This window comes from Alosa pseudoharengus, unplaced genomic scaffold, assembly GCF_046254945.1.
Source record: "Alosa pseudoharengus isolate Yale_2024_CS ecotype anadromous, Long Island Sound unplaced genomic scaffold, YU_APseudo_1.1 YU_APseudo_1.1_scf_1, whole genome shotgun sequence".
Taxonomy (NCBI): Eukaryota; Metazoa; Chordata; class Actinopteri; order Clupeiformes; family Clupeidae; genus Alosa; species Alosa pseudoharengus.
Genome location: NW_027468564.1, coordinates 58,496,376 through 58,515,266, shown reverse-complemented (window position 1 = coordinate 58,515,266; position 18,891 = coordinate 58,496,376). Strand labels below are relative to the sequence as shown.

Here is an 18,891-nt window from a genome sequence, read left to right as displayed (position 1 = left end):
TGCAGTTGGCTGTTTGCACCTTGGTGGCAGCCAAGTGTCAAAGTGGAGAAATTATTCTATTCATGCGTTAGTTCTGCCAATTGACTCCAAATAAGAATGCAAAGTTGCAGCCACCCTGTCACCCGTTCCAGATTGAATCATCGGACAACTGTTTTTATATGGGTACAGGCTAGGGTCATGGAAGTGTTTGGTTCATAAAGAGTTCATTAGGAATAAGGAAGTGCTCTTTAATGCAGAGAAAATGTCTCCAGGTTACTGATGGTTATGTGTATATAAATAATAGTTTGAATGTATCCACAATACACTGTAGTTTATCAAGGTAAGGCAAGGACACTGTAGCTTATTTAGCCTTTAAATATTATTTTATGCATTTTAATCTAGCATAGACTTTAATACAAGCATTACAAAATGAAATGTACTCTACAGTTATATAGTTGCATGTTTTTTTTTTTTTTCAAAAACACCATTTTATAATTCTTTAGAAGAGAAAAATTTGAGAAGATAACTCATGGTAGCTATAAATGAAAACAGAGACATTTCTTCATAGTTGCTGATTAAAGGTTTATTTGGAAAAAGTATAAGCACAACATATTCAGACTTGTCAACTCTACTGTTAGATTACAAATAGTAGTATAACATCTGAATGGACAGAATATTGATGTTAAAAGTGATGCACTTAATATCAGTAGTTGTGTTTATGTTTTGTCTACCTCCAAATCACTTTGACACAGAATTTATGTTTGTGTTTATGTTTATGTTTATGTTTACTTAGCAGACACTTTTCTCCAAAGCGACAAAAGTTGTTAGTACTATGTGTGTTTATGATTACCAAGATTTGACTTAATTGTAATGAGAAAGTATTCTGTTTTACAATCAGATGTATTAACCCCAATCACACCGCTTTCCGTCTCAGGGGCACTGGGTGTTTGCTTGGTGGTTTCATCCAGCGTAGCCCAGCTCTTTGTAGAAGGCGTCAATGTCATTGATGACAACACCCATGACTTTCCTCAGTGCGTCTTGACCACCAGCGTCCAGACCAGCCTTTTCACACATCACTTTGGCTATCACCTCAGTGATCAGCTTTAAGGATGCAAAGAGGAGAGTCAGAGGGACACTCAGACACACACACACACACACACACACACACACACACACACTTCATGGAATTTACAGTTAAACTTACATTACAAGCAGATATTACATTTTTATTTGTATGACAGATGTTTTGGATGAAATAAATGTATTAGGCTACATTAAATCTACCTTCTGTGAATGAAGAGGGAGTGCAGTGGCTTTTTTACCTTGAAGTTATTCAGAGGAATTTTGTGGTTATTAGCATGTGTGGTGGCCAGAGGTTTGAGGATGTCAGCATGGGAACCTTTGGCTTTCAGTAGATCTCCTAGTTTCCTCAACACAGTGGCGCCATGAGCAGCAACAGCTGCATTGCCGGCCAGATCACCCGCAGCAATGCCAACAAATTTAGGAAAAAGCTTCTGGGTATCAGGATGCTCCTTGAATAAGCTGCAGATAAGGAATGACAATATGACTGACACGGTGACACTGATAGAGAGGGGTGTCAGTTGCAGTATATTGGTTATAATATGTTGTATATAATATGTTTTTTTCTCTACTGAATGTGCAACTAAGTCATGGTCCCCTAAAACACACTTTCACAATAAAATTGAATTGGGAAGCAAGAGCTGTTCTGATGATGTTTAGAGATGTTATTGTCTCTATACCATATGTGTGTGTGTGTGTGTGTGTGTGTGTATGTTCTGATGACGTTTAGAGATGTTATTGTCTCTATACCGTGAGAGGACCTCTCCTCCATGTGCAGTGTAGTCAGCCTCCACTGGACCCCAGCACTTCAGAACCAGGTCATAGTCAGCCATGTTCTACAAAGCAATGTCAAATATGTTTGTGTTAGGCCATTTCTTCTCATTTCTTTCAGCTTTGCCTTTTGTTATCACTTATCACAATTGCTTTTTAAAACGTGTGTTTCTGAATCATCTGTGACTTTCATTCATTCAGTCTTCAAGGTGACCCTTGACAGATCAGCTAACAAAAAGATGACAGCAATAGAAGGTCTGAGTGCCATTTGAGTTGATGGCAGCTCACTCAGACTAACACAGGTACAGGATAATAGCCATTTATTTGGAAGAATTGAAGTCATTCTGATCTGGAAAGTAAGATGTTTCTCAGTTAGGTTAAACGTCATTCTGCATCCTTCGAGGATTGAGTACAAAGGATGCCTTGGAGAAAAACAAACCCATTAGCGTCTGTTACGGAGGCTGAGCTACAGTTTCAGTAACAGTGGCACTGTTGTGATGCTCCTGGCACCACAGGCAGAGTTCAGGGAGAAAAGTCCTCTGGGAAAAGATGGATGGCCACCAAATACCCACTCAAAAGCATGTTAACAGAGAAGAGGAAAGTCAGTGGAGCAGGTGGCCCTGGTCAGGAGATTAGAGTGAGAGAGGGAGGCGGCACCAGACAGAGGGCATCTGAGGACACCAAGTGCCACTGCATTGCTCTTCTGGGCTTACCGCTATCTGTCCATTAATTACAGATTGGAAATGAAATGATTGACAGAAGGAAAGTAGTGCTCTTTGTCCAACAAATAATACTCAAATCTCAATTTTTAATGGCAATTATGCATTTTATGACTTCTTTCAGACTACCGATTGAGCTGATAGCTTTGTAGTTTGGAAATCTGTACAGTACAGTGTTATAAAATAATGTGCTCTGTTTGTGCTCTGAGTTTCAGTACTGAAGCAAACAAAAAGTAGCCTAAACAAAAACAAACATATCTCTGAAGGTCATCTTTTATCTGAAGGAGGGGAAGAAGGCTTCCATTTTCACTGAAATACTATCAGTTTTACTGAACTTCTGTAAAGTTTTGGGAATTACAAAACTCCCATTTTAATTCAGCTAAAAAGGCACATACTCATAATGTATGCCAGCTGCAGGCTGCTGTTCAATGTTAGCAGTTAGAGTTATTTTCATTTTTTTGTGGAGAGAAAATCGAATGATTAATGCTTTTAGGCATTTTGCTTGTTATAATAATATCATGCGTCATATATTTTGTCTTTGATGATTAAAAATGTCACACTAAAATACATCCCCGCACACCATAAACTATAAACTTATAAATAATTTAATTCAGTTTGATTTAAAAGACAGGTTTCCTATTATTTGCCTACCTGCAAAAAATGATGCTGATTTCCTTGATCAAATGTGTGTCTCTTCAAAGTCCTAGAGGACGATTTGCTGATTTGCTCCCAAACTTCACCTTTTATACCAGTCATCCATTGCCATTCTTCAAATCCAGCCAATACATTCTCTCTCTCTCTCTCTCTCTCTCTCTCTCTCTCTCTCTCTCTCTCTCTCTCTCTCTCTCTCTCCCTTCCTGTCAGTCTCATGCCTTTCCCTCTATCTCCATGTGTAACAGTAGCTCCCCCTCTACCTTTTTCCCTGTCCAACAATGTCAACTGTACTTTAAGATGCTTTGTTAACATTTGTGATAATGTTAAATGCGATTTTGAAGAATTGACATAAAAATGGCAATTTATCAATGTTAGTTAATTTTGTCTATTTTAAATTCTATTAACCCCATCAAAAGTTATGGTATAATATCCAGTAAGGAATTATGTAGTGCTGGAGGACATAGGCATGATAAATCTATTCTACTTTGAAATAAGTCAAATTTTTGTAATAGTTAGGAGAACCAGACGCACAAATTAGGAGAACCGTTTCGGCAACCCGTTATGGGTAATGTGACGTCTCCTTTACAACATGTGACTATTTTACAGTCTTCTTGAAAAGCCAGTTATATTGGGCGAGGGCATGGACTCATGGGGACAGTGGTTCCAGGAGAGGGTGCCCTGCTCTCATCCAGTCACGGGATTAACAAGGAGCCAAAGTGACTTAACATTCATATTATTTCTGTCTGTACATGTGTATGTTATATTTATATTGATTTCTTAGACATTTTTGTACAAAGTGATTTACCATGACAATGAATAATATTATTTTTGTAAAATAGATTTAATGTTTAAAGTAACATCATATAGTCTAAATAATAATAATAATAATAATAATAATGATAGAAGTAACAATATTAGTCATAGATTTAATGGAATTTAACAGAATAATGTATATGCTCATTTCAGAACATCTTAAGAATCAGGGAAATCTTTGAAGATGTAACGTAGAATATAGTCATATATGTCAGAGTAGGCATAGCTTAGGTTGAGAAATACACACAATTATCTAGGGTCAAAATGTATTGAATAAATAAATAATCATGTAATTTCATATGCATATTTCATATCCACCTGTAATTCTATCAGTCAGCAGAGGAACTAGAATAGAGTTTTGCATTATGCAGGAAAATGGTTATTCAGATTATAATTCACCTTTGGTATATGTAATAAACATTTGTGGCAAAATTATACAAAAGACAAAAGGACCCTGATACGTGAATCCATCACATTTCCTATTCCCAACTAGAACTTCAAACTTGTCCCTCAGTAGTATGTGAACACCTCCCCTTTGTGGTTGATAACTGCACTTGTAAAGCCATCAGGTCCCAGATGAGGCCTCTGCATGCGGCCCTCAGGGCTACTGGGAGGAGTCAAACTTACCAACATGTACGACCATTTGATCGCATTCCATCAAATCACAGAAATTGACTTAAATTTGGTTGTAAGCAGAGTCCATGAATGTTGTACTCAATGGGTGTCATGCTCTGGTTCTGACAAATTGGAGCCTGACAATTGCATTGACATTAAATAAATGATGGTAAGAACAGCAGAGGCAAAGGTTACTGACAAAGGTGATGTACAGTTGTTGCCATATTGGTTTGCCTTCCACAAAAAAAAGAAAAATCTACAAGCTCCTAGAACTATTTGAGCTCTTACTTTTCCCGGGTATTTTCCCTGTGCATATAAACCATGACTGATGCCATGCCAAATCTATAAGAATAACTCAGTTTCTGTTTAAATTTGCTTAACATAAAAACTGCATGAGAAGGCTGTAGAGACTGACTTCTGTTACATGAGATGAGATTTTTTTTCTTAACAATGCTAATTCTTTTTATGCGTCCTGATACTATGAGCCAGTCTAAGAAGTCTTGAGCTACTGTACTATATAGTTTATTTACTCTTTTGATCCCATGAGGGAAATTTGGTCTCTGCATTTATCCCAATCTGGAACTAGTGAAACACACACTAATCCCGACGCAGTGAGCTGCCTGCTACAGCAGCGCTCGGGGAGCAGTGAGGGGTTAGGTGCCTTGCTCAAGGGCACTTCAGCCGTTATACTGGTCAGGGTTCGAACCAGCAACCCTCCGGTTACAAGTCTGAAGTGCTAACCAGTAGCCACGGCTGCCCCCTAGCTAATACTGCTCATATCCTTTGTATTTATATTTTTGCCTTGTCCTTTGTATTTTCACTATGATTTTGTGTTTTTGGATAGTTTGAACATTGTTTACAAACTCTGTCTGTCCTGATGGAGTGGCTGTGTACCATTGTTTTGTAAACTGCTGCACAGTTTGGGGGTTATTCCAAGTGTGTGGTTTAGTGACAAACCTGGATAAGTTAACTCAGTCAGAGTAAGAGGTAAACCTTCTAATAGAAGAGCTGTATGGCTTCATCCTCCTACAAAACAATGCCATAGGGCTCTTGTTGTAGGAGGTTTACCACTTACTCTGAGTTAACTTACCCAGGTTTGCTACTAAACCACATATTTGAAATACCCCCCTGATGATTTTCTAGTTGCATTTGCAAATAACATCTTTAAGTGTCATTCTTGCCGGACTCTGCTTTTGGTTCCAGGATTCTTACCCCTTGGTCACTTGGCCAGGCCATGTCATTTCCCCTTAATTCTATCCATGTTCTTAATAAGTGAGATAATCTAGATTGGAACATTGGGACATCAGCTAGTTTCATTTATCATCCCTTACTGAAAGCTCATTGGACATTTCAGGCACTATAGAAACTCATGTCAATGTGATGTGTAATATATTTGATATATTTGTTGCCATGTTTGTTATAGAATGTCATATTTTAGATAAATATAACAAACATTGAGCAGGGTTTACCATGAATCTGAATCTGTTCCCATGCAGTGAATCCTTGTGCATCTGCTGGGAGGAACAGCTCACACGTGCAGAGAGAGCACAGAAGAAGGGCCAGCTGGAGATCTGGGGAGGTGTACGGGGGCGGGGCCATGAACAATGGGGGGCGGGGGGGTCTGCTCACGGTACTGGCATGGATGCTGGGGGGTCTGCTATGTGGGGGGAGTATGTGGCAGCCTGAAGGTGGATTTTTGTTCTCTCAAGAGCCCCTAGTGAGAGGGATGAGGAAACAGCCCTGAGAGTCACCCTCTAGGTCAGTGGTTCTCAACCTTTTTTCAGTGATGTACCCCCTGTGAAATATTTTTTCAGCCAAGTACCCCCTAACCAGCGTGAATTACCGCTACGCTTCAACCACGACTCCATCGTTTGAGTTTTGACAGGTGATGGCGGGTGGCATGTGACAGGTTGGGTCGAACCATCCTGGTATGGGGGGGACTCTGGGTTTTTAGGATAATGAAATTGAACAGTCTACTGAAATATAAAATTAATTTTATGAACTTATATTTTCCTGAAATATTTATTAAATAATTGTAAAGAAAAGTATTTTTGCATGTATTCTACCTTTTAAATATATGTATATATGCATATTGGTACCCCCACGTACCCCCATTTGAGAACCACTGCTCTAGGTAAAGCTGGATCCACTGTCAACCTCTTTATAGATATATCACTGATATATTAGAATCAAGTCAACTTTGTTGTCTTGAAACAGCAAATTAGCTATCCCAACAATTACAAATCAAATTCACCTTTGACTCAAACCAGCGCATAAAGTTAACTTTTATAAAACATCATATGCATTATCTTGCAGTTGTCTGAACCTACAGGATAACCTGATTTCAGAAATAGTTGTTGCTATTTTTCTGTCGTAGTTCTTGTCGATAGTTGTTTTTGTCGATATTCTTATTAAAACATAATCTTACTGTCACTCACTGTGGATTTACCTGGACCTCCTCACAACTGTTGATGTGTCAACACCATGTTTCCTCCTGTAGAGCTATCAGTCAACACAATGGAATTACTCCAGGTTCAACAAGAACTAGCCTCAGAGGAGCAGAACTGATATACCATCAGAAACACTGGCCAAGTCTGGGATCATTCTTCAGGCTTGGTCATGCTGTTTCTTTGTTACCTGTTGCATATTTTATTTTTGTAGGGCAAAAAGTCCAGAATCTCCATCATGTTTTTTGTATTGTTTTGCTATTGCTGCTCCTGTGTAATTCTGCTGTTCCTTTGCATGTCAAGGTCTTAAGTACAAAAAAACTAAACAAAAACTGGCCCATTTTACTCTTAAATTACATGTTTTATTTGTTGTGTACACTAAAAGTAAATTTACACACGTATAATCTGAAAAGAACCCTGGCATGCACGTACGTCTGTACAGGCTCTTCAAGTGACTCGTTTTCCATAGGAACTCCCCCATACATTTTACAGGCCATAGTTTCATCTGTTGTCAGCAGCCACAGAGAACTATGACGGTACATCCACTTTATCATTACAATGTGCAAAATCCTCCAGGAGACAGGTTAACAGTGGTACTGACAAAAATGAAGAGGAAAGAAAATGCAAATTAGAGATACAGAATAATGACAGCAGATGAGAAAAGAAAGCACTTTTAAACCACAGGGTACACACACAAAAAAAGAAGCAGAAATTGGTCCCTTGTTCCCTAGTGAGCCGACCCTTCACTCTTGCTTTTCTGTTCCTTCAAAATAAAAATTTGCCAGTGGTTTTGACTTAAACTACAAATATATATAAAAAAGAACAAAAAGGTGCATGAACTCCACACAATATTCCCCAGATTACAGCAGGTGTAACATTCTCTCTCTCGATCTCACACACACACTCACATACGCACACACACACACGTACACACGCGTCATACGTACACACATTATACACACACAGCTACAGAATGCTGCCACCTGTACCTTGTGGTTGTGATTTTAGATGTGTTTTCCTCAAGGGAGACGTGATGAAAGTACAGGCCAACACAAAGTTGAAAAAAAACTCTTATAATAGTAATGGTGCATACTGTGTATGCTGGAAAATCAAGTGTGAACAAAACGTGGGTGCACCCTCAGAACCAAACAGATTAAACTCAGCAAGAGCACAAAGATGACAGCTGGATCTTGCAGGCAGTGTGGTATTCAAGTTATATATCTTCATATCACTTAATTTGCACCTCACCTAAAGGATTTTAAACCATTGTTTCCTCATTTAAGACACACATATTATACAGCTCACCCACACTGTTGATTTAAGTAATCCTCAAATGAATAAAGAGCAAAAATCATCCCTGATTATATACAGACTGATTCTTCTAACAAATTCTTGTAATCAAACTTCTTTAAGAACATGATCTACAAACCAATGTGTACGCATTCTCTTCATTCAAACAGTATCATTTCCAGTTCTTGTTCTGCAACCACAATAATATTCCCTGGTCGAACCCACCAACTCCTCCACATAACTGGCTATTATTAAATATTACTAAAAAATAATTAAAACCCATAAAAAAAGAAAAAAGAAAAAGAACGCTGAAGGTAAAAAATGATATGAGAACCAAGACAGTGAAGGTGACCCTCAGATGGCTGGAGAGCAAGTCCCTCAGGCCCAGGATGAAGCACAGCAGAGGACAGTAGTGGATCAGACAGGCCAGACGGCCGTCAGTCAGCTATGTGGGAGGAGGCTGAGGCCAGAGGCGTGAGGGAGGTGGGGAACATCAGCACTTTGGCCTGCATGAAGGACAGGTCGGGCAGGCTGGTGATGACCTTCAGAGCCTCTGCACTAAGGTTCTCCTCCTTGCGGGGCTTTCTGCCAGGGGAAACGCACCCAAAGACAAACACAGATCAACACGGGCAGAGCTTTACTTCAGTGGTCACTCAACTAAGCTTAATAGTAGTAGTGGAAAAAGCATGGCTAATTACGATTTCCCCCTGCAATCTCCAGCGGGGGAAATAAAGTATTAAACGCGTCAAAAATTTTTTTAGTAAGTATATTTCCAATGAGGCTATTCATATGAAATATTCACCAGACATTAATACTAACTCAGGAAATCCACACATATAAACAAAACTAATAAAACCAAACATTTAAGTCCATAAATAACGTTATGTGTAATAAAGTGGAATGACACAGGAAAGAAAAAATGTTGACGCATTCAATACTTATTTCCCCCGTTGTCTTATTTGTGTGCCTGATCGAAGAGCTGACATAACATCTGATTAATAGTGAAAAAAAAAGTGGAAGAATATTACTGATGGACCCATAATAAAGCATACCTCTTCCGATGAACAGCAAATGACTCATTTTTATACACAAAATTGAGATGAAAGAGATAAAAATTAGATTTGAAATGTTCAGATGTGCTAGCAGTTGTCAATCTTTTTATAGCAAGGTGACATTAATCCATAAACTATATTTAAGAGCTAATTTATGTGAGCAACAACTATTCTGTTTGAAACTATTTTTAAATCAATTTAAGTTAAGTTGTTGCAGACTCTAAAAACCCAGAAAGGTGTGTTGTGGATTTTGCTGAAAAGTTTCATTTTTGCAACACTGACTCTGCATCTGATCTGCTGGGCCATTTTCAAACTCCACAGAAGTGTGTGAGGAGCTTGCAGCGCATACCTGGTGGACGTGCTGGTTTTCTCCACAGTGGACATAAGGCGAGCGAAGGCGTCGGCTACCCGGCTGCCTGTGCCACTCTGTTCCAGCTTAGCTGTAGTGAGCTCATACAACTCAGGATCCACACCTGCAACCAACACACAGGCGCCTTGTTTTAGATGCTCTGACAAAGATAAGGGCCGTTGCATTCATACACACAGTGAAGACGTTCTTTTATACAAAAACAAACAAACAAACAAACAAACAAACAAACAAACACTACTGAAAGAGAGATATTACTCCTATGGGAAGGGCAGAGACAGGAGAGGTTGTTAAATGAGAGTAAGGGCAGGCACATCTGAGTGAGGGGCAGGTGTGGTGGTAGCTGACCTGGGATGGACGTGCCACTGCCGGGGACAAGCTCCTCCACTGGCCCAAAGAAGTCCAGGTTAAGAAGAGAGGAGCCACCACTCGCTATGAGCCACACACACGCACACGCACACGCACACGCACACACACACGGCAGAGGAATAGAGGCATGGAGAGCAGAGGGTTGACAATGAGGAAGATATATGGCAAGTAAGCATGTGAAAGGCAGGAAAATAACAGATAGAGGAGGAGAAAATGACAGAGAAAGAGAGAAAATGAGATGTTAAACATTAGTTAGACAGGTTAAATAGAGAGATCATTTAACATGCATCTGATATTCAAAGACTTTGATTGTATAATAACATTTTATTTTGAATATGTACTATGTATGTATGTATGTATGTATGTATGTATGTATGTATGTATGTATGTATGTATGTATGTCTGAAGATTTTGTTGGCAATTGTTGATATTAGTGCCTGCACAAGGACTGCATCAAGGTTTTTTCTTTGGTTATGTTTCTGATTGTATTGTTAACAGCCACAGCTACAAAGAGCATTGACTGAAAAATGTGTTTTAAAAGTGAAGTATGTGATAAGGTATTTGTTGGTGCCCGCATTAGGGGCTTGCGCTTTGCTTGAACATCATCGCTCAAAAGCACTGTTAGTAAAATGCCACTGATTTTCATGTATGACAAAACTAAAATGTTTCAAGATCAATCAGAAAGGCAGACATGAGAAAGGAATGAGAGCGTGGGAGAGAGACTTGCCATCCAGAGGGTTCGTAAGGCCGCTGCTGCTCCAATCAAACTGGACAGGGGGGAGCACCTCCTAGTGGTGAGAAAGTGAAACTCGGATCAAATCATACAATGACCAAAGCGTTTGGGCCTACAGTCATACAGACCAGGCATATGCAGTGCATTGTGACCCGCTCACTTTTTTACATTTTTTTTTTTTAATTAGAAGAAATATTAATAGCAAATTAAATTGATTATGTGTGTAGTGTAGTGAGTGTAGGCTGGTGTGGCAAGCCTGCTGATTATCAAATGTGGAAATAAAAGAATAGGTCCAAATACTTCTGAATCGATATTAATCAGGACGATATCTGCCCCCACGCATCCCTCATTGCCCTGGTTTTATGACTGCTTTCACAATTTTGAATAGAAGTTATTAAAACTGTACATGTTCACCACCATTCGGACCCCTGCCTTCACCATTACTCAAAAAGATGATCTTAAATGTCATGCAAATAGAATACTAAATGATATGTATTCTCTCTCTTCAATTTAAAACAAACAAAGTTAACATACATCCCATGTTAAGTGTGTTACCTGACTTATAATTATGCTGTTTGCCTAACATGTTTATGATGTGCCTTATAAAGCAATAATTTATCTTATTCATATTCTATATTACATATGGATTGGCTCTAAACATGACAAAACCACTAGGGCACATTAGTGATTATCTTCTTTCCTTTAATTTTAAACATGGTAGCTTTGCTAGTGAATGTATGTTCAACATGCTGTTTAGAATCAGGCAGTGGGACATAATTAGGATTACAAAGCAATAGCCAAATAAGGGAAAACTCAACTCCAGGACAATTCCTGAGATTTCAGGGAAACCAGCTCTGTAAACTACACCTAGCTTTGAGATGTCTGCATTCTGCACTCTACCTGGCCTGTGTATGTGGTTGTGCTGCTTATTCTCTACTCTACCTGGCCTGTGTCTAGTGGTGCTGCTTATTCTCTACTCTACCTGGCCTGTGTCTAGTGGTGCTGCTTATTCTCTACTCTACCTGGCCTGTGTCTAGTGGTGCTGCTTATTCTCTACTCTACCTGGCCTGTGTCTAGTGGTGCTGCTTATTCTCTACTCTACCTGGCCTGTGTCTAGTGGTGCTGCTTATTCTCTACTGTACCTGGCCTGGGTCTGTAGTCGTGGTGCTTATTTCAGTGGCCACTGCTGGCATCTGTGCTATAGAGGCGATCATCTCGGCAGCGGAGACTGGCTTCACTGGTTCTTTGGTAGGCTCCAGCATTCCCTGCACATAGAGGAAGACAGGACAGAACCCCAGACACAGTCAGCAACCTTTGCTATGCAGAAAATCAACATGCTACTGTACAGACAGTCAAACACTGACAGCATGAATTGATATGGAGACTACAGCCTTACACTGACACTGAGGGTATGCTCAGAATGGACAACTCTGTTAGGTTTTAAAAACAAATCTGTTTAACAAGGTGGGGTGGAAATACAGTGTTTAACTTTTTGTGTGCCAAGACCAAGACGTGTGGAACATGACACACATACATGTAAGTAGGGCTGTGTGCTATAAATACATTTTTTGACACAAAAATGAGCATGGAACAGAACTGTGAAAAGAGGATAAAACCAAACCAGTACATTCCTGTATCATCACATCCCTACCAATAAAATGACCAACACCTGGCACGTTCACTCACCAGGCTGGCAGCATACATGGGAACAATGACTGGCTGCTTCTTCTGACCAGTGAACAACTGTGTAAGAGAGAGGACACAGAAGATGTAGCAAAAACATCCCAAAGGAAGATTTCTTATCTCAAAAATGTCTTTTCTTTGTCTCAAGACAAATAAATTAGCTCTTATTGAGATCTCATCTGTTTCTCCTAATAGAAAGTACTAAGTGCAAAAAGAAAGATATAAGGAGATATAATTAAAGAGGCAATGGTAAGCAGTGCAATCAGTAAAGGCCCTGTAAACACCGAGACATGTGTAGGGTGATCATATGGAATGGGTACGCTTTGAATAATGAAATGTTGTGAGTGTTACTGACGTTATCCCAATGACTTGTGGATAAAAACTGTCTCTGAATTGGGTAGTTAAGTTGGGCTTGTAAAGGAGGATGAATTCTGTTTGTTGACATCTCTGATCCTAGTGTGGCAAGTTCTTTTCCATCAACCTAAGTAAATTCATGAGCAACAACAATAATTAACAGAACTTAAACTTACTATGTTCCTTGTGTCAATTCCCAGAGAGCACAACAACATCTTGTTGCTATGGGAACCACCCCACTGGTGCTGGAGGCCAAAGGCATTGTGAATGTCCTGCAACTGCCTCCACACGTCCCGAACTCCCCTACTACACACGCACACACGAAAAGATAATGGATATCAAATGTACTGAGTTCCTGTAGACACTTTGATCTGTTTTGGACATCACTTTGAGCACTTCCATTGATCCAATGCAAATGAAGAGGAGAGAGACGGTGAGATAGTGAGACTGCACTCACTTGTTCCTTGCTGCACCCTCCAACCCCTCTGCTTGTGATTGATCTGCTGGCTTGAGGAAGCTCTGGAGGTGAAATACTTCCTCTTCTACAGGTGCCATGGGTGCCTCAGGAAAACTGCTCTGGAAGAGCTTCTCCAACCGACTCAACAGTGCAGCCTTCAGAAACGTATCAACAAAACATCAACAAAAGAGCAGACCCAAAAGCCAGTGTGAGCGTGCAACTCAAGAGAAAACATAGTTTGAAAGCATAGTTTGACAGTACAGTTATGTGCATGATGAATGCACTGACACACTGTAGATCAGCAGATGTCAGATGGGATATTGATGACAGTGCATAACTGTCAATGTAATATTTAAACACTATATAATGCTAACTATCCTGCCGAAGCAAAACAAACAGAACCTCATGCAGGTAATGCCAGGTGTGGCTACAATGCAAGTACAATGGCTGTTTCCTAGACAACAAACACACTCACTGTTGCACCATCGGTCCTGCTGCTGTCGCTGGTGCAGCTGGGAGGCACTGTGAGTGGCTGCTGGCTCTCTTGCCAGTCTTCCTCTGAAGCATCCTCCGAAAGTGCTGTTGACTGCTGTGGCCCGAAGGTTGCCCACGATTCTTCTTCAGGACCCGCGTCCTTCTCTTCCTGCTGCTCCTCAAAGGCCGTCCAGTCGTCTGTCCCCCCACTCTCATCGCCTCCCACTGGAGCCGAGTGGAAGTCTGCGAAACTGTCACTGACTGGTATATTCCCAGGATCCTCTTCTGGCTGCTGTTCATTGTCTGCCTTATATTCAGACTCTGTTGGGTCTCTGGAGGAAACGGAGCTCAACTCCTCTGTCTGCAATTTCGAGTCTTCCCTAAAATCGGCGTGTGCATCTGCTGTAACCACACCTGGCACCTGTAGTCTCTGTGGGTGGGTGAAGCTGGTGAATTCCTGTCCACCACCAAAGCCTCCCGGCGTTGATGAGAAGTCCCCAAAATCACCAAACTCTTCCTCGTCTCCATCCTCAGCCATCTGACTGTGGTCAACTGGCGTGGCCGTCTCCTCTTGTAGCGGGGGCGAGGGAACAGAGCCTGTAGTGCTAAAATCACCAAACTCCTCCAGGGCATCAGTGGACAGCGGCCGGCCAAACGACGTCTCTGTTTCTGTCTCTGGCTCACTGTCATTCCCCGAGCTATGTTGCTTCTCTTCTGACTGCTCATCTGTGCACTGGATGCTAGACGAGCCTGGGCTGTGAACCTTGGCACCTTCATCTTCTGAGCCATCTTGCACCTCGCCATTAAGAGTGATCTCTGTCTGCTCTGTGTATGCAGTACGTGAGGTGTCAGTCTCCGTGTCCCTTTCAGTGTCAGCATCAGGCCACGAGTGGACACTGCCTCCATCTCCATTTTTCACTCCCTCCGAGGTACCAGTGGAGAGCGACTGCCCGTCCATCCCAGCAGCACAAGGGTCCCTAAACGCATTCTCTTCCAAGCCTGACTGAATGGAGCACTCTCCATCAGAGCTTGGATGGGGGGCGTTTTCCGCTTTCCATTCAGCAACAAATGGGTTTCCCCAGTTAGTGTTCTGGTTCGAGAGGTCATTGCTCTGACCGTGACTGTTAGTGTTGGAGAATGTTGCAAAATCTGCAAAGTCATCCTCATTTTCGATGCCACTCAAAGTCCGGCAGCACTCAGTAGCAGCGTCTGGGCCTCTGGATTTTACAGGTGCATGAGTGTCGAGGGGAGGGGTTCCCTGTTCATCACAAGCTGCAAAACCATTTGTGAGTCGACTTGTGTCCTCCGGACTGCCATTACAGTCCGCACTGTCCACCTCAGTCCAGTCTCTCCCACTGATTAACATGGAGTCTGTGTGGGTAGCGGTTTGTGAATGCTCTGCTAACTGTTTAAGCTCCTCTGTGCTAACTCTGTGCCCCGGGGCCTCCCCATCTCCTTGCCCCATGACTACACCATTAGCCTTTGCAGATCCCCCATGGTCCGAGAGTCCACCGTTGTTGAGGAGCTCTGGGGGAGAGGTAGCAGTGGGGTTCTGTGACTGGCTGAATGTCGTTGCTATGTTAAACTCAGTGAGGCTGATGCTGTTGGGTACTCCAGAGAAGTCACCGAACTCGTCATCATCCTCCTCTGCACCATCCTCCATCGGAGGAGGAGAAGAAGAGTACATGCGGATGACATCGGGCTCCATCGTCCCTGTGCCAGTCACACCAGAACCACAGGGTCACACCTGTATGTAGACAACACAAATTAGCATCAAGGCAAACTAAAGACTGACTTTCCAAGCTAGACTACTTTTTCCCAAAACATGTCAAAACATCCTTTAAAAGTAAAAGGAAAATAGCTTTCAAAGGGACACAAACAACAGCTAAATGAATGTCTAGTAAAAAACAAAAACTTTTAAATTAATACAATTTTGAAGCTGAACTAAAGCTCACCAGGCCTATTCACTAACATTAAAGAAAGTGTTGAATGAATGGCAAAAGTAGTACCACTCCTCTCAGAAATAAAAAGGCTATACACAGTATGTATCACTGACCTTGCATTGAGGTTAAATTTTGTATAAAGTTGTGTCTGTACAGTGTTTCCCCGTACATTGACTTATTTGTGGCGGCCCACCACAATATCAACATTGACCACCACACAATGATTTTTCAGGTTGTACTAAATTGTGCTTAATTCTGGTTAGCATCATAACCACGCTGTGCTAATTTGTGAAATTGCAATCAAGTTAATTCTGCAAACCAACCACCACAAATGGAATTCAGTTCTCTGGGAAACACTGCTGTATCAAATCATGTAGGCTAGGCCTAATCATTATCTTGGGAAGTACAAGGCAGTGTGCGATAAGTCTTCATTTTGCAGATAACAAGCCTACTCTACACTATCCACAGCTCTCTCAGTAAATGGTTTGTGTTAATATATTCCAACCACAACTTGAACTCACAGCTGCTATAAGATCACCATACATTTTGGAGAAGTAAAATTACTTATATAGCTTAATATAGCATTATTAGACTGCGAGGCTAAAATGTCACCGACTGATGTTCCAATACACGAATTTGGCATCCAACCAGAGAATGTGGTTGTCAGCAACTATCGTTTAACCCTGTGCCACTTTAAATCAACATTTAGGATGACAAATACCTAGCGTTAGGATAGAGCAATGGGGAATGTAACGTCAGCCTTGCAGAACAGCGAAATCAGTTGCAATTTACCTTAGCACGAGAACAACTATTTCACACAACTTGCAGCTACTGTTTCCCAGCGTGTGACTAGCCCACTCTGTCTGTACACTGTCTGAGACCTCTAGAAATCTGACGAAGGCCGGTGTTTACATTTGTCACTGACAGCTTGCTAACAGCTGGCTAGCAAACAGGCCAACACTAAGCTAACTGAACATGACCTCACCTGAGAAATCTATTCCAGCTAGTAACGTTATCATCACTCCCCGCTACTATGAATACACGTGTGAGTACACGTTGCTAACTCAATAAATTCACATTTCAAGTAAGGATATATTTAACATCTGTCTTGAGAGACTAACTAGCAAACTATCTTGGTCTCACAAAATAGTTAGCTAATTTAGCTACAGGCTATGGGCGTTAGCTAGCACGCTCACTACAACATTAATGTTAACGTTAAGCTTAGCAACATAGCTAAGCCAAATAATGACGTAGCTAGCTAGCTATTCAGCTTGGAGGCAATAATTGTAAATAATAACGCTCAACTGAATGGACACTTAATTGACCTTACCACCACTACTTCTATCGCTGACTACTGTTACTTCCAATAACGTTAAACGGGTTACTTCGTCATTCTCAAGGTTTTATTACTCAATGATGCTAACAATGGCTAACGTCATTTAGCATAAATCCATGAGTGCTCTCTTTCCGCGTCCGAGTCATCAACCTGTGTTTGCTAGAAGCCTAGATAGAAAAAAATAAGAACTTAACGTCACCTCAGGGACCTTGACGATTCAACAACATTATTCAGGAATAAGACAGATACAAGCAGCACAATACTGATTGATCCTGATGTTTATGGTTACGATGCATATATCCAGTAAAGATTGATTCTGCCGGGTAATGGTACCCTCTGCCTCTGCTATTATTACCCAGAATGCATCAAGATGTTTAGGATAGCAGGTGAGTCTGTCCCCAGACCGTCCCCACTGTCGTGCCTGTCCCATGTAGGAAAGGTTGACAGTGGGACCTGCTAATGAAATAGCAGACCTACCCCATTTGACACATTTATCTTTCCCAAATCTGCACCTAAATGTTGCCAACTTTTTCTAGGTGTTGTTACTGTCTAGGCACTACATTGCCCATCCCAAACTGAATTTCTGAAACTGAATACATCAAGAAACATGATAAAATGTCAGGATTCATCCTAACATCAGCCAAAAGCTACAATTTAGGCAGATAAACATCAACGTGACAAATGCATGGCTCTCAAACTATGGTATGTCTCTCAAATGGCTGACATAGGGAAAGTTAAAGTAGACTAAGCTTAATACTTAGCAGCAGACTTTTATCTAAAGCAATCACAACGGCAGATTCGGGAATTGAACCCAGGTTGGTCAGTTGTAGTTGATGATGTTACTGATGCTTCACCACGCCCACGTTAAAAAGGCCATCTCAGAAATGTGGAGACAAAGCCAAACTGCCCAAAAGTCATTTTCAATACACACAAATGCACACACACACACACACACACACACACACACACACACACACACACACACACACACTCACATGGGTGAAATAATAAGTCCCACACAGCAACACTGAACATACGTGGGAAGGTAAAGCCACATTTTTCCTCACAACAGCACAGAAAAAAAAGCTGCCATAAAAACAGTGGTGCGTCAAATGTTCCTACAGGACGCTGTGGAGGCCCATCAAAGGCCCCATCTTGACAGGAACGATGTGAAAGACGGTCTCTTAAAGACCTCTCTAGTTGGCAGGAGCGATCCGGAGACCTCATGATTAGTAGGAATATAGCGGAGACACCAAGGTTAGCTGGAATGGTTCGGAGACCCCTCCGGTCCGCAGGAACGATGCAGAGACCCACAAGTTGTCAGCAGCACTGTGGAGATCCATCAATGGCTTTCACTATCATGTCGTGAGGTGTCATAATGCAGTGCCTATAAACAAGTATTCATCTCCCTTTGATATCTTCCTCTTTTTTGCTTTTACAAATGGAATTGGTCTATTTAATTGGGCCTTTTTTTAATTTACAAAAAATCAATGTCAAAGTGAAAACAGATTTCTACAAAGTTAATTAATTAAAAAATATATAATGTAGAATAAGTGGTTGTATAAAACTTAAAGTGACTGACTTATATCAATAGCAGTCCAGCCAATTGGTGCTATAGCCTCACAATCAGTGAAAGTGCAGTGGATGTGTATAGTCAGAGATTTTCTAATGAGGAGACACAGCACTCAAAGATTCCTCCATAGAAATGTATGGAGTTTGTAACGTCAATATGGCAGCTGTCTATATCCCGCCTCT

General features: G+C 41.1%; 2 protein-coding genes across 2 annotated transcripts; both read right to left on the bottom strand.

Annotated features, from left to right (window-relative positions):
• Positions 1 to 536: 536 nt before the first annotated feature.
• mb (myoglobin) lies at positions 537 to 3,268 on the bottom strand. The gene is made up of 4 exons (XM_076295597.1): positions 3,201 to 3,268; positions 1,810 to 1,895; positions 1,302 to 1,521; positions 537 to 1,080 (listed from the first exon to the last, which is right to left on the bottom strand). Exons 2-4 carry the CDS (start codon positions 1,890 to 1,892, stop codon positions 940 to 942), a joined length of 444 nt encoding a protein of 147 aa, XP_076151712.1. The 5' UTR covers positions 1,893 to 1,895; positions 3,201 to 3,268; the 3' UTR covers positions 537 to 939.
• A 4,150-nt stretch (positions 3,269 to 7,418) lies between these two features.
• On the bottom strand, positions 7,419 to 17,476 carry aftpha (aftiphilin a). The gene is made up of 9 exons (XM_076295584.1): positions 17,336 to 17,476; positions 13,859 to 15,604; positions 13,384 to 13,538; positions 13,103 to 13,232; positions 12,576 to 12,632; positions 12,032 to 12,154; positions 10,884 to 10,944; positions 9,770 to 9,893; positions 7,419 to 8,953 (listed from the first exon to the last, which is right to left on the bottom strand). The coding sequence occupies exons 2-9, from the start codon at positions 15,563 to 15,565 to the stop codon at positions 8,806 to 8,808; spliced, it is 2,505 nt and encodes an 834-aa protein (XP_076151699.1). The 5' UTR covers positions 15,566 to 15,604; positions 17,336 to 17,476; the 3' UTR covers positions 7,419 to 8,805.
• Between the last annotated feature and the right edge of the window lie 1,415 nt (positions 17,477 to 18,891).